This window comes from Hesperophylax consimilis, chromosome 1 (genome assembly GCF_061612785.1).
Source record: "Hesperophylax consimilis isolate HC1 chromosome 1, BYU_Hcon_1.0, whole genome shotgun sequence".
In the NCBI taxonomy this organism is placed as follows: domain Eukaryota; kingdom Metazoa; phylum Arthropoda; class Insecta; order Trichoptera; family Limnephilidae; genus Hesperophylax; species Hesperophylax consimilis.
In genome coordinates, this window is record NC_142836.1 from 9637596 (window position 1) to 9653144 (window position 15549).

The 15549-nt window shown below is 33.6% G+C and overlaps 1 protein-coding gene across 1 annotated transcript in view; it reads right to left on the bottom strand.

Annotated features, from left to right (window-relative positions):
- The window catches only part of LOC149426240 (neutral amino acid transporter 9-like), a 40535-nt gene extending 25507 nt beyond the window's left edge, over positions 1 to 15028 (bottom strand). The window contains exons 1-2 of the mRNA XM_089645324.1: positions 14917 to 15028; positions 13885 to 14010 (exon numbers count right to left, since the gene is read on the bottom strand). Coding sequence (XP_089501450.1) covers positions 13885 to 13982 — 98 coding nt within the window. The 5' untranslated portion in view covers positions 13983 to 14010; positions 14917 to 15028. The remainder of the gene's footprint in view (positions 1 to 13884; positions 14011 to 14916) is intronic.
- Positions 15029 to 15549: the final 521 nt, after the last annotated feature.

Here is a 15549-nt window from a genome sequence, read left to right on the forward strand (position 1 = left end):
ACGCAATACTGAACATTTTATCGAAAATTCTACTTTTCGGGGATATTAATTAATATCAATATTGCCAAAATTTCTTTCTATCTTACTTATTTTTTCTCATTTCTCTGAATGATCTCTTATATTTATATCTGCCCTGATTATGGACACTGTAATTTTGTCAGAAACGTTGGCTAAAGAAGGAGGTAACACGTCATAATACCCAAAAAATAAACCGCCATAATACTTTTAGCCGTGAAAAAATCAAATCATATCTGATCTTTTTAATCTCAATTTAAAATATTTTCCCTAAACATAAGCAGGCAGTACGTAGGTTTAAGAGGTAAGATTTTTTAAAAAAGAAAATCGTTTTCCATACCTGTATGATTATACATATAGGTAATGTGAAATCGGGCAACATTTCACGAGCATTAATCTAATTTGTAAACAAACACTAAAACGTTTTGTGAATACATGAAAATATTTTCTAATCTTTATAACGCTTTTTGTGCTTTTAATCTTAATTGTTTTAACCTAAATATCAAATCGAAGTGGGTCCCATTACCCGTCTGCTTGATCTTCTCAGTAATCAATGTTAGAATATATTAGTAATTAGTTTGCGTTTTCCAAAAAGATTATATCTGAATTATTCTCGTCGGAAACAAATGGGTCAGTACATATCTTAAAAATCAGAAATTTCACTCATCATAATGGATACTATAATTTAAATACAATTAGGTAATTATTTGGCAATCTTCCAAGTCTCAATAGCCTTCTGAAGATTTCGCAAAACTTTCCGTCACTTTCACAAGCCTCTCCCTCTTATGAATAGACCCTTTCAGAAAAAAAAAATTTTTTTAAATGTTGAACTCTACAAATGGTGAATCATCTTCAAATTAAATATTATAAAGAAACGATAACTAATAGAAGTGTATCTTTACCTGAAGGATTGGAGTAACAAATAAAAACAGATAAATGGTTATTTTGTTAACTGAGCATAGCGAAATCCTGTTTTAACTCCTTGTTTTAATTTCATCTTAAATTTGTTTATACTTTTCGTTTCCTGTTTTGAAAATCTGCTTCACCCACTTCATCATTCAAGCAAGCCTAACATTGACAAAATATTTTTTTCCCGGGTTTCGAATAACCTGACAATATCTGTAAATCTTTACTACCACCACACTAAGCGGAAAAAGTGGCTTGTGTTGTGATGGTGGACTTAGCCAGCCGAGGAATTGAACGTACGACGTGGACCCAAACGCGATGCCAACTCAGTCACCGACTAGTCGAGTTCCCATTTAAAATTTTCCCTAAAACGAGTTGTTTCGGAGAATTTCACAATTCATCAAATTTCAACGTTCACTTTCGGGTTCTGTGAAAGTCCTATTCAAGTTCTGTTATTATATCATTAAAGGCTAGTTGCTTGAAAGAACTGTAATAATATCAGAACATTAAAAATCTTTCACAGAACTTGAAAATTAACTTTGAAATTTGGTGAATTGAAAATTCTCCGAAACAACCCGTCCTTAGTAAAGTGGGTCGATAATTTGAGTCCACACCAGGTAAAGTATTATCTCATGTTGGAGAGAGTTCCTGAGATTTCTCTAAATGTGGGAGTAAGTATGGCTACTTACCTGTGGATCTATCCTACCCACTTTATTTTGGGTTGCTCGGAATGAACCATCTATGGGTCAGGGAGGATGTACACATTGCTACATTTATCAGACTGATTTGTGGATGGTTTGAAAACTCGGTTATCATGGAGAGCATTAATTTCATTGTTCCCGATGGTTATCTCCGTCACCGACAGCATGGAATGTTTTATCTCCTAGCCTGCGGGACTAACTTGCCAATGGTCATGCCGGTGGGGAGATCAATCTTAAGGTTGAACAAAATCAATTTTTAGCATCAATGAAGCTGATTTTAAAAGTCAAGCTATTACTAGTATATTTGATACACTAACTGTAAATGGTATTTAATAATTTTCCTTCGCAAATATTAAAATGAACAATGTTTTAATGTTTATAAAATGAATAGATACATTGAATTGAATTAAATCCTTAAAGCTGACATAGGTCCTGAGGACTATATTTTCCTAGTGCCTCCTGTGTGTGGAATTGATGTTAAAAAATACTTGTGTAAATCCATGTTCAAATTTGGGTTATTTCTGTATAATTATGTTGTATTATAAATAAATTTTATTATTCCATTCAGCTATGACAAAAAGCCAGTTTCAGTGTGAGGAGGGGAATGAAATGGGGAAGAATAAAGTGGAGAAGTACCTGGCTATTCACATATGGTCACCAAATACGGCTAAAGCCATTTCGAGCAACGCTTCGATTCCGAATGGTGGTCTTTCACGACTTTCACCAAGCCCACGCTGAGAATATCTACCACCAGTGCGACTCTTTGTATAAATACAATTATTCTCAACACTTTCCCTGTAATATCCTTGTCATGATAGTTTGCTAAACGAGACTCTCAATTTGAATATCTTCAAAGGTAATATGTACAAGGCGCTATTAAATAATCTCGATTCTATAACATCAAAACATAAGTAGTAACCCTGCAAATATTCCTGGGATTTTTACACTTTTATTCCGCACGTTAGTTTAATGAAACAATTAGTACAATATTATCAACACATCTCTAAATAGTGTAAAACTCTAAAACTAAGTGACTTTCCGCGTCTGTCTGTTTGTGCGATTACTTCTTCTAAACTATGCAACGGAGTTTGATAGGGTTTTCACTATCATTTAGAGATTTTCTTCTTATATATAAATATATTATATTTATAGAAAGTAGAGAAAAGTTGATGTTTTGTAATCAAGATGTAAAAAAAAAATCGGGCGCTTACATTGCTAACGCTGCAGGCTAAACCTTATGAGATACATTTAAATAATGTCCTACGGAATTGCAAAATCTTAAAAAGACCTACAGAATACTAATCTCCTAACGATATTCCCCAGCAACGCGGGGTACACGTCAGACAATAATATGTAAATAAAATTACCTACTTGAGTATTGATGCTAGGTGAAAATTATTATTTTCAATTAAACAATGGCGGGTGTTCCAAACTAATTCAAAAACTTATTTTTAATTCATCCGTGGAACTATCGGAGTGCACAAATTCATTCAAACTTGTCCTCTTCAAAATGATTTGTTTATAGAGAATCATTATTTTATTATAAGGATTTCTAATTTTGTTTAAAGTGTGTGTAAACTCTCTGTATTTAGAAGGGAAAAATATAAATAGACTCCTGTTAATTAAATCAAAAACACTATTATTTTATAAAAAAATATTTTATCGCCGTTCTTGTTCCTATTCATTTGGTCGTCAACTGCTTAAAGTTCAAATTAAACAATAGGTTATTTATATACATTATAATTAAAGGAGACGTTATATTTTTTTTTCTTATTTTAATGACGTACAAATATGTTACGATTTGACACACAAGTCAAGGGCGCGTGGCGAGGTCAACGATAAACGAAATCTTGATGAAAAGTTAAAAGAAACTAAACGCGCATGTTGATTGTTTCGGGTCAAATTCCCGGGGTTTAATTTGAAAATGGCCAATTGAGAAATAACATGGTCGTTAAGAAAATTTTATGATTTTTTAATAATTTATTGCGTTTCCGACTTCAGTGGCGCCATCTTAGCCGCAATATGTATGACAACAATGAAACAATTTTCTCTATTGGTAGGTACTACAAAATAGTGATGAGCATGCTGGAATTAATAACTATTGGGCTTTTTGTATGAAACAAATTGGTCCTAAAAAACCATAGATATCCCAACATATAAACAGTACAATTCTCATTCGGAGCCTACTTATTATACTATACACCAATTAAAAACTCTGAAAGTTTATTCCATAGACTTTCAGGGTTTTTCATTGGTGGATATAGTTAGGCAATCATGTGACGTCACAATATTTCGGTTAAAATTTTCGATCCGAGTTATATCCCCCTGGTTATAAGATTCCCAGCGAAAGGTCGTACGTGATGTCATCATTCTAGTATTTTCTGACTTTATCGTTATCATACGAGACGTGTGAGAAGGAAGATGACGATCGTCGTGGGACTAGTATAATTTATCAGTTGCATTTTAAGCTCGGCTTGAGAGATATTTACGATCATGAAATTATCAGGTAACATGCAAACAACTGAAATACCGGCACTTCTGAATCCTTTAGAGTTCCGTATTATTAGTAACAACATCTACACATTATTATGAACATGAATTTTGATTGATTATGCCAAGCTCTTAAAATAATATTGGTCATTCCTAAGGTGATATCTCACAAAAGCGGCGCTATACAAATTGTCCAATAAATTAATTAATTCCATAAATAACATCTTGATTACGCCGAAAACAACTATGTTTAAGTGTTTTGTTGTCGTTCGTTTTCGGTAAGTATTAGATCTACGTGATTGACTCATTTTATTCTATTATTTAGTATATCATGGGTTTACAACGGACATGTTTCCATAAACGCAAAATCTTAATCGTATAAGAAATCTGATACGTAGGTACTATAAGTTTTCAATTACAACATAGTTACTGGTGCGGAAATAATTCAAAGGGTGGGTATGTAGGTACCTGTGACATTCAGATCGACAACTTTGTCGATAATAAATAATAATCAATGTTTACAACATATTATAAACATGTCAATAAGTTGACATGAATGATTTTTAAGAATATGAAATATAAAATGTATCTATTTACCCTACATTACTTTTTTTAAGACAAAGTTTCCGGGGTTACAATAGCCTGATAATATTTGAAAATCTCCTACTACCACCCCAGTAAGCGGAAAATGTTGCTTGTGCTGTGATGGAGGACTTAGCCGTCCGAAGAATTGAACACACTACACCTAGGTGGGACCCAAACGCGATGTCATCTCAGCCACCGACCGGTCATACATAATGCATACATGTACATACAGATATTAATATCAATCGGTAAAATGATGTCAATTGGTCAACAAAGTGCATCATCCAATCATTCATGGTAATATTTACAAGGTGCGGGTGTACGTGACAGCTATAAATTAAATATTACTTTGTACACATCTACAAACATATTTGCGAGGGCGAGGTCAAACAAAAGACAAGCTAGCGAACTTTTAAACACATTTAGCCCGTCGTCCCACGGGGTCGATATCGGTAAGCAATCGATGTAAACCGAAGAAATGTAAAGTTTGCAGCGCAACCATTGTGGGAATTTTTTGCGCAGGATCTTCGGCTAATGTCGATTGCTTACCGATACCGACCCCGTGGAACGACGGCTTTGCAGACAATATCTGCAGTAGCGTTTTGTTGATTATTGGAAGGTAATTAAATTTTATTCAACTGCAGAAGGCTAGAGGTAGGTACCTTCTCTAAAAAGCTTTTTGATAGACCCACTCTCCTACCCAATTCTCAACAATAACATTATGTAATCCTGTCTTCAGGTACACTAGGATTCACAAATATATTGAAAATACTATTTACTTTTTACTTGAAGAAAAAAACTTAATATCGAATTACACCTGCCGAGTACTATTTATTATTTACTCAGTTTATCGGAGAGTAGAGGTGATCACATGTAGAAGAGACAGTGGGCGAGTCAGTTCATAGAGATTAGTTTAAAGTGCTGTTAACATAGTAATACGAACTTGTATGGACTGTAAACAATAACTGTCTTACTTTTTAGATTCTTGCGTGATAGTTCAGCGTTGGTATAGTTAAATCAATCCTTAGCCCGGTTTAAGGCCGTTTTCATCTTACCTTCCCCGTGGTAATAAGTCAAGTTTTCAGTTATTCCGTTCTTACGCGACGCGTAATATTTATACCGCGTTCACGAGAGGGGGTAAGTGAAATAGATGTAGGGTAAAAAACAATTTATGAGAAGGAAGAAGGATAACCAAATCACTTACCACTGTAACTTCTCTGCGAAGGAGTTAGAGTACATAAAACACAATCACTTTCTACGGGTTTTAACGAAGGCACTACAATAATTCACACCGCGATACCTCGAGGTAATTGCCATTAAACGACAATCAATTGAGAAAAATATATTTTCCTTCAAAAAAACCTGCTTCAACGATAGTCTTTATCCATCATTCAAAACAAAAGCACTCGAACTTGCGTAATATTCTTGCACTATGTTCCATTTTTCAAACCGTTTCCAACTAGTAGTTATGGTTGGGGAAAGGTAGGAACTGTAAAAATGACGTCCAGGTAGGAACTAACCATAAATATTATCACTTCAAAACCCAAAAATTACGTTTATTTAATTTATATACTTAACACAATTATTATCTCCACGCAGGCGATCCTATCTCATTTTTAGGGATTCTGTGAGGAGGGTAGTTATATTTAGTAAAGGAGTGACCCAGCATCTTGAAGAGAGATATATTATAGGAAGGAGGAAACCCAAAAGTCCACAAATATTACCATAGTCAAACTGTTATATTATGTTACTGGGCATAAAAACTCCAAGGCCTCCTCTCGTTGAAAACAATTTTAGAATAATCCATTTAAATAAATTTATATCATTACATTATTTATTGTATGATGGGACCTCTTCTATTATTTATGAATATTCCTTAGATTCAATTTGGCATACTTTTTGCCAGCTTTTTCAACATTTAGAGGGCTATTTCTTCAATGCTCCGACTATTATTAAAATGTTAATTCTTTTGTTGGTTCTGCGTAATTAATCAATTTATATCTTATTCATGTGAAATTATGTACAAGGTAATATCTTTGGTACAAGGTGTCAGAGGTTAAATTCTACTAACTTCGGGGGGTGATTCAATGTACAAGTCAAAAATAATAAATAAATAGTTTTTTTTTTAATTCCAACGTTGGTAGTTTCAAGTTAAAAACTTCAATTCATTTGTGCGTTAAGAATATTTATGATAATAATATTGAATTTTGTAGTTTCTGTTTTGTACTTTCAGTATTGTCACATAGTTTGACCCGGAGTGACGTGTATTTTGTGCACGGCTGCTCAAGTTTTACCACATTATGGACGTACTAAAATTAATCGAAAAAATAAAAAGTGACCTAAAAAATATAACTACCGTAAAAGACTCGAAAGTGCGAAATAATCTCGAATTAACCATAAACCTATTAGAAGAAACATGGAAACAAGAGAGAAACAATTTCCAGGAACAAATAATAGATCTTCAAAAAAAAGTTATCACCAAACTCGAAAAAAATAATGAACCAAAATCGTACGCAATGGTACTAAAAGAACGAACGGTACAAATCGAAGAACCCAAATATGCCGTTATGATTGCTGCAGAAGGCAAAGAAACATCGGAGGACATAAAGAAAATTATTACTAAAACAATCAAAGCACCTAACCTAGGAATTGGTATAAATGGGATCAAAAAAGCATCAAACAATAAAATAATTATGACTTGCTCGAAAAAAGAAGATGCAGACAAACTAAAAACGGAAATAAATAAAAATAAAAACGGAATATCTGCTACAGAATTAAAAAAGAAGAGACCGTGCATGGTCATTAAAGGTGTGGGAGGGGAGTATAATGAAGATAATTTTCTTAACGACCTTTTGCTGCAAAACAATGAACTAAGTGATGCCCCAAATGATTCAATTAAAGTAACTTAAATATTTAAAAACAAGAAAAGTGACCAACTGCGCAATGTAATAATAGAAACAACAGGCCAAATCCGAAAGATATTACTTGATAAACAAAGGGTCAATATTGGTTTTGTCCGAGCGCACATAGAAGATTGCAATCCCTTAATGCAATGTTACCACTGCCTTGGTTTCGGACATACATCACTAAGGTGCCTGAACAAAATGAATAAGCCTAGATGCATACACTGTGCAAAAAACCACAAATTTAGTGAATGCGAAAAAACGAAAGATATAGTCAAATGCTACAACTGCGACAAAAACAACAATTTATTCGGAACAAAAAACAATACTGAACACAGTGCTAATAGCGAAAAATGTACTTACCGAAAACGAATGGTTATCATAGCACAACAGAGAATCGATTATGAATAAGTGATGGATGATTTTCTAGGCGAGGAAATTGACAAATTACCAGATGTTTCACAGCACATTTGCGAAGATTCACAACATTGTAGAGATCTGCTAAAAAAAAGTCCCAAGTGCTTTCATTGTTCTTCACCAAAACATCCGAAGTTTAAAAAAAAACCTAGATGAGTTTGTAGTAACACTAAACCTTCTTGAAACATTACCGGACCTCATTGTTTTAACAGAAGCGCACTTAAATATAAATAACGCTGACACACTGTACAGTATTCCGAATTACACATATTTTTCGTCAACTACCTATATTAATAAAACCAGTGGTATCGCGGTGTTCATTCTAAATAAATATAACAATGTCACTGTCACAGAAATTAAAATGCAATTAGCAAACTGTTTACAGCTGAGTGTAAAAGTGAACGAAATTATGTACCATATTATTGCCATCTACCGGACGCACGGATCGAATCCCACAAATTTCATTATAGAAATCGAAAAATTATTACTGAGTCAAAAAAGTACCTTTAATATTATTGTTGGTGACATTAACATTAATATCGGACACTGGGCACAAAGCAAAACGAAAGATGATTATATAAATGTAATGACTTCGCTAAACTATAAATCATATATAAATAATGCAACACGAAATATCAGCGGACAAATCCCTTCCTGTATCGATCACATATGGTGCAACTCAAATAACACTGAAAAAAACATGTCGATATTATGGAAAACCAGCATAACTGACCACTACACCTGCATATTCGTTAACAACATAGACAAAAAAAGTACCAACCCCAACAAAACTGACAAAAAAAACAAGAAAAAAAATATTTAAATATGAAAACTTTAGAAACAAATCTTAAGATGGAAACCTGGGCATCAATAATTGAATCGGAAAATCCAAATACTTGTGCAGAGAATTTCGAAACTGTTTTCCTAAATCACATAAAACTTTCTACGCAAATACTTAATTCTAAAACAAAATCTAAACACAGATTAATAAAGCCATGGATAACCCATGGATTAGTGATTTCAATCAGAAATAAGGAAAAATACTATCACCAGTCTAAAAAATTCCCTAACGACGAAAAAATCGCTACTTTCTACAAAAAATACAGAAACAAACTTACGCTTTTAATTAGACTGACTAAAGAAAAATATTTTCGTGATAAATTAAAAAATGCTGGTCAAGACAGCAAAGAGTTCTGGAAAATTATCAAAACAATAATCAACAAAAGCACAAAACAAAAATTTCCCAAAGAAATTACTCATCAAGGAATCAATACTGACACAGAAAAAAAACCCAAAACTTTGTGGTGACATCTTTAACAATTATTTTGTTAATGTCGGCGCTAATCTTGCTAGTAATATTATCCTAGACAAAGAACAAACTCAACAACCAGAGCTAAACCCAACTTTTGAAGAAGGTTTCCACACATTTGCTTCAGTAACTGATAAATAAGTTGAAAACGCTATAATAAGTTTACGAGGATCAGCAAGCCCTGGCTACGACAACATAACTGTAAAAACATTAAAAACTGTACGTGAAATAATCAGCAAACCAATTGCTCATATAATAAATGTAAGTCTGAAGAAGGGCATATTCCCGAACAACTATAAGAAGACTATTGTGACCCCTGTTTTTAAATCTGCTGACGAAAAAAACACTTCTAACTATCGTCCGATAGCACTCACATCAAATATAGCAAAAATCTATGAAAAAATTGTTAAAAAACAACTCAACAACTACTTAAAAGATAAGATGATAATGAGCCCAAACCAGTTTGGATTTAGGGACAATCTCAGCACACAGGATGCGATTGCTAAATTGACATCAACAATAATGCAAAAATTAGATAATGGAGAAAAGTGTCTTGGAATCTTCATTGATCTCCGCAAAGCATTCGATAGCATATCACACTCAAAACTCACTGAGAAACTAAAACAAATTGGATTGGACGGAATAGTGCTATCATGGTTCCAAAGTTACCTTAAAGAGAGATTTCAATATGTCAAAATCAATAATACCCTTAGTGAATCCAAAACCTCATCTTTTGGCATACCGCAAGGAACTGTCATCGGTCAAATCCTTTTTATTATATATGTAAATCAAATGTTCACTCTTCCCATTGTTGGAAATATCATATCTTACGCAGACGACACTGTAGTTATCACTAAAGGAAAATCGTGGGAGGAAACAATGAGGATAGCCAATATCAATATAAACATACTCAAAACATGGTTCGACCTAAATTGTCTCTCACTAAATACCGAGAAAACATATTTCATCCCATTCTCTTTGCAGGAAAAAAATTTCGAAAACAATATAACAATTAAAATCCATTCATCACAGTGTGAAAATAAAAAAGAATGCAGCAATGTAAATTGTTTACCAATAACATGCAAAAATAGTATAAAATATCTGGGTATCATAGTAGATAGACACTTAAAATGGAACGAACAAGTCCAAAATACGGCAACCAGAGTAAGAAAACTTATTTACTTATTCATTAGATTGAGAAACATCCTATCATATAATATGATTAAAACTATTTATTTCTCTCTTGCCCAATCTATTCTCCAATATGGTATAATTGGGTGGGGGGGGGGGACTTTCAAAACTAACCTCTTACCCGTAGAAAAGGCACAGAGGTTGATTCTAAAAGTCATCCTACGTAAACCATCTATATTTCCAACAACACAGTTATTTAACTCTTTTAGGGTTCTCAGTCTAAATAATATATTCAAAAAGAACTCATTGTTACAAACTCATAAAGATCATTTCAATCCTACAATAACATTTCCAAAAATAAGTAACCGATCAAGATCACGTGGCAATTTAGAAATCCCTAAATTTAAAATGAGCGCTTCTCAACACCATTATTCTTATCAAGGTATAAAATTTTTTAATGCACTCCCATATAAAATCAAATCTGAAAAAAATTATAAAACCTTTAAATTACAAATAAAACAACTTCTTGATCAACCAAATAATAATTATAAATTTTAATTTGATTTTTTACATATCTACTGATAACAGGTACATATTAGTAGTAATTGATCAAATTCAAATTTTAATGGTACCTACATACTCAGTATATCATTAACTATTTCATAAAATTTATTAACTAAAAAAAATATATTTTTCTTCTTTTACCATATCCTCTAATATTATATCAGCATTCGAGCCACCAACAGATTATTGTCGCAACTTATTATGTACCTCCGCTTGCAATACTATCAGCTCTGTTTACTCCAAATGAATAAAATAACTACATGTACTTATACCTCCTACTACCTACTTATTAATCGAAATGTAATAATATTATTTTATTTTATTTTTATTCTTAAATTAATGTTCAATGTTCAAATATTTATTTACATTTACTATCTATCTAATTTAGTAACATCTATTGTAGTCTATTTTAATTATCTATACTTTTGTTATCAAGCTTTATACATTTTGTTTATTTCTTACTTTGTAAATAAAAACTTTCTTTCTTTTCTTTACCCAATATAATATATTGTAATGGCACTACTCCCCAAATCAAACACGAGAAACGTTTTTCTCTCTTGAATTGGGTAGTTACGTTAAAAAGAAAACATTTTTATTGTAATTAGTTTTTTGTTGTAATTTAACATATTTATGTTTTTGTATAAAAGAAATATATTTAAAAAAAAAAAAAAAAAAAAAGTTAGAAAGTGAAATATGTATATTTCTTAAAGTATTGGGGAAAAATGCTTCTTCGGAAAATTATTTTTAAATGAAAAAAAAAATAATCGAATTTCGAATATCTTTTTTTACTTATACCCTTCTACCATTATGTAGAACCACCTCCCGAAGTTATTGCATTTTAGCCCGGACACGTGTTAATTATGCTGCGTATATACTTGCGAGCCGAATCGCGAGCCTAACCACGAATCATGAGAAAGGAATGAACGTGTAGGTGACATTATTATTGTTGTGATATTTTGTTATTCTTTGCCATGTGTTTCAGAATTCAGTATCGGGCAATAATCTCCCAAACCCATGTCATCGGAGATCGGAGGGTATCTGAGGTCTAAAGATATAGGTATATCGAAATGTCCCAAATTTGGTAGTAAGGTATGGGTACCGCTCCGGCAACCATTCATTGGATAACCAACACCTTTGCCAGTAGTCACCCTGAGTGGTTCGCTACGTTTGGTGTCTTAGCAGGGGAACCCGGTTTCATGGGGTGAGGCTTCTTCAGGTAGTGGTCCTTGGTGGCGGATACGTCTGCCCACCAGCTGCGTGGCGGTCCGAATCGGGAGAGGTCGGTTGAGGGAGATTCTTTGACCTCTCCAGCCGGACTCTCTCGACCCATTGGACTTGCATCGCAGTGGGAGGGATGAATTCATATGCCCGCCACTTCTAGACACACTGAAGGTCACTGTCTACTTGTGGTTACACCATCCCCATCCCCGTTTCCCACCCACAGAATAAAACCCTTCAAAATATATATTATGAGTTTCCTATTTCATTCAATTGAAAGTGGCCCTGATGCGAACACCGCATTTCATTGCAGGCCATAAAAATATTCAAGATCAAAGAGACATTTAGCGTTGAACGTAATCAAAAAAACTTTTTATATAAAAAACGGCACCAAAATGGTAAACGTATAAAAAAGCAACGGCAGCAAGTATGAACAGGTAGGTTTCACATTTTGGTATCATGCCATGTCCTCCTATTTGAGGGAGAATCTTGAGAGCCGTGAAACACATATTTAGAACCGCTGGTCTAATCAGTATACAAAACAACTACTTATTCCATATTGGTATCATGCCGTGTCCCCCTGTTTTACGGAGAGTCTGCGGAGCAAAAATTACAAACTCTGATCACCGGGATTCATGTAGACCAATTTTTAAAAATCTTAAACTTCTGACAGTGACGGACATATATATATATATAATGGAGTTATGCCTGTTAGTACGATCATCTCCAGAAAAGTTCCCACAAAAAAACTCAACACATAAACACGCTACAAGGTTCACAGATAACCTATTAATCCCAAAAGCAAATAAAACTATATTTCAAAAAGGACCACACTACATGGCCATTAAAATATATAACAACCTTACACGTAGCATCAAACAAATAACCGACACACTTAAATTTAAATCAACACCACAAACATTTATTTTAAACAAATGTCACTACACCTTGAATGAATACCTTACATGAATTGAATACCTCTGTTTTTTTATTTTTTTTATTTACTGTTATTTATTTGTATTTATTTCTTAACATGTAATTGTTGGGTTATGTGATATAATGTGTATTTGTTGGGTTAGCTGGAAGAAATAGAAATAGTAACCTATAAGTTATACCCTTTGTACTCTTTATGTGCAATAATTTTTTTTTGAATTTTGGAGCCGCGGAATACATATTTAGAACCGCTGGCCTAATCAGTATACAAAACTATTACTTATTACATTTTGGTATCATGCCGTGTCCCCCTGTTTGAGGGAGAGTCTGGGAGCCGCGGAACACATATTTAGAGCTGCTGGTCTAATCAGTATACAAAACTACTACTTATTAGATTTGGTATCATGCCGTGTCCCCCTGTTTGAGGGAGAGTCTGGGGAGTCGCGAAACACATATTTAGAGCCGCTGGCCTAATCATTATACAAAACTGATCTACGTTTCAGTCTCAACTTTTTTTTAAAGTTCAACTGATCTGTAATTTTGGTCCTGCCGCCGAGATCTCAGTTGTATCCACTTTTATGATTAAAAATATAGAGGTTTCAACGGAACTTTCAAGAATATGTGCAATTTCATTCTTAATTTCAAATACACTTTTATCTTTTTAGAAGGTACACACAAGATACAGATAAAAATACAGAAAATAGGTACTTACCCGCAACTGTATCTGGACTCCACGGAGCTTCCAAGGGTCGGCGATTCGTTCCCGGAATCCTCGTCGGCCCTCTGCGCGGGCCAATTTTTGTACTTCATATTTATTGAACTATCAACTGTCAACTTCCTAATTTAACACAAAAACACGCAATGTTAAATAATTGTTTATCACTACGTGACGTTCACAGCAGATCGGTGATGCGTCTGGAGAAAGTTCCCAGAATCTGGGGAAATAACATAAGCATCCGGCAACGCACAATCAAGTTTGTATAGAAAATTTTAGTCCATTCGGTGGTGTAGATCCTGAGAAAACGGCTTCAAAAGCAAGTCTTACATTTGTGCCGGTAACAATGATTATTTTTCCACAAATGCAGGTTTTTGGATATTTTGTTGTTGATTCATGTTCTGACTTTAATTTTTAGTTTGTATACAAAATATCAGTTCATTCGGTGGTGTATATCCCGAGAAAACGGCTTCAAAAGTTCAAAACCAAGTCTTACAGTTGTGCCCGTAAAAATGTGTGCGTATAAAAAGCAAGCAGCAACGATTATCTATATTGTTTTAGATCCAGCACCTAAAATCAGTGTTTATAAAACGGAATGGCTTTTATGCTATCGATCAAAATTGGTCACCTACAAAAAAGGACTTTTTGAGATATTGGCAAAAAACTGATGATTTTTTGGCCGTTTTCATACTGTCGTACATTTTTCTATAGGTTCGGATTTATTGGCCAGCTTTGAAAGTAAAGTAATTGAGATTTTTCAATAAATAATTAATTAACAGTGTTAGTTGAAAGTGTGATTTTTTGGATTTGACCAATTTTGATAATAATTTTGCTCGGATGGTAGTATGACTGGGGCCGCTGCCCGCCTGGGAACAGGGCAGATGATGATGACCACCAGGTCAACCAACAAACCAGAAAATAATTATTGTCAAATAGGCCGGACTTTTTGTAAGTTTTTATTTTAAAAAAACACATTTTTAATTTTCAGTAGTTACCTAGGTGATTATAAACAACTTACATGATACCTACTTCTTCTCTCTATTGGCTCGTCGTTGTAATTTCTCAAATAAAACGTATTTTTGGGGTAATTTCCTCCCTTTCGTAGGGTAAAATAAATTTGACCACGTCGTCACTGTCGCAGATTGAAGCTAGTCTTTGACCCAAGAGCGCATAATCACTTTGCGGCCACATGAAGTAATTCCATCTGAAATAATTTGTTTATATTAAATGGCGATAAAATACCCATTATGGCGTTAAGATGTAAACAGCGCTTAATACCCGTTTTATATGACACCTTTTTCATCATGTTTGTCTAATCGGGATGAAAAAATGGACCTGTTCTATTTTGGTATTTGGTACCGTGAGTGACGTGTGTTGGTATTACAAATTTTCGTACAGTTTAAGATGGCGGACATTTTTATTTTTTTTTTATTTTGGTACAATATTTTACATATCATAGTACAATCCAGTAATGTTGGCCTCACTGTGTGACTTACCCGTGCTGAAGCATTATCATTATACATTATTTGACATCCGATTGACATCTGTCATCTCTCATTGATTTACGTAACTATATTACGTGAAAATGTTGCATGTTTATTCAGTTTTTTTTATTTAAAATATTAATTTTAAAAATAACTATTAACTACTATATGTATTTAT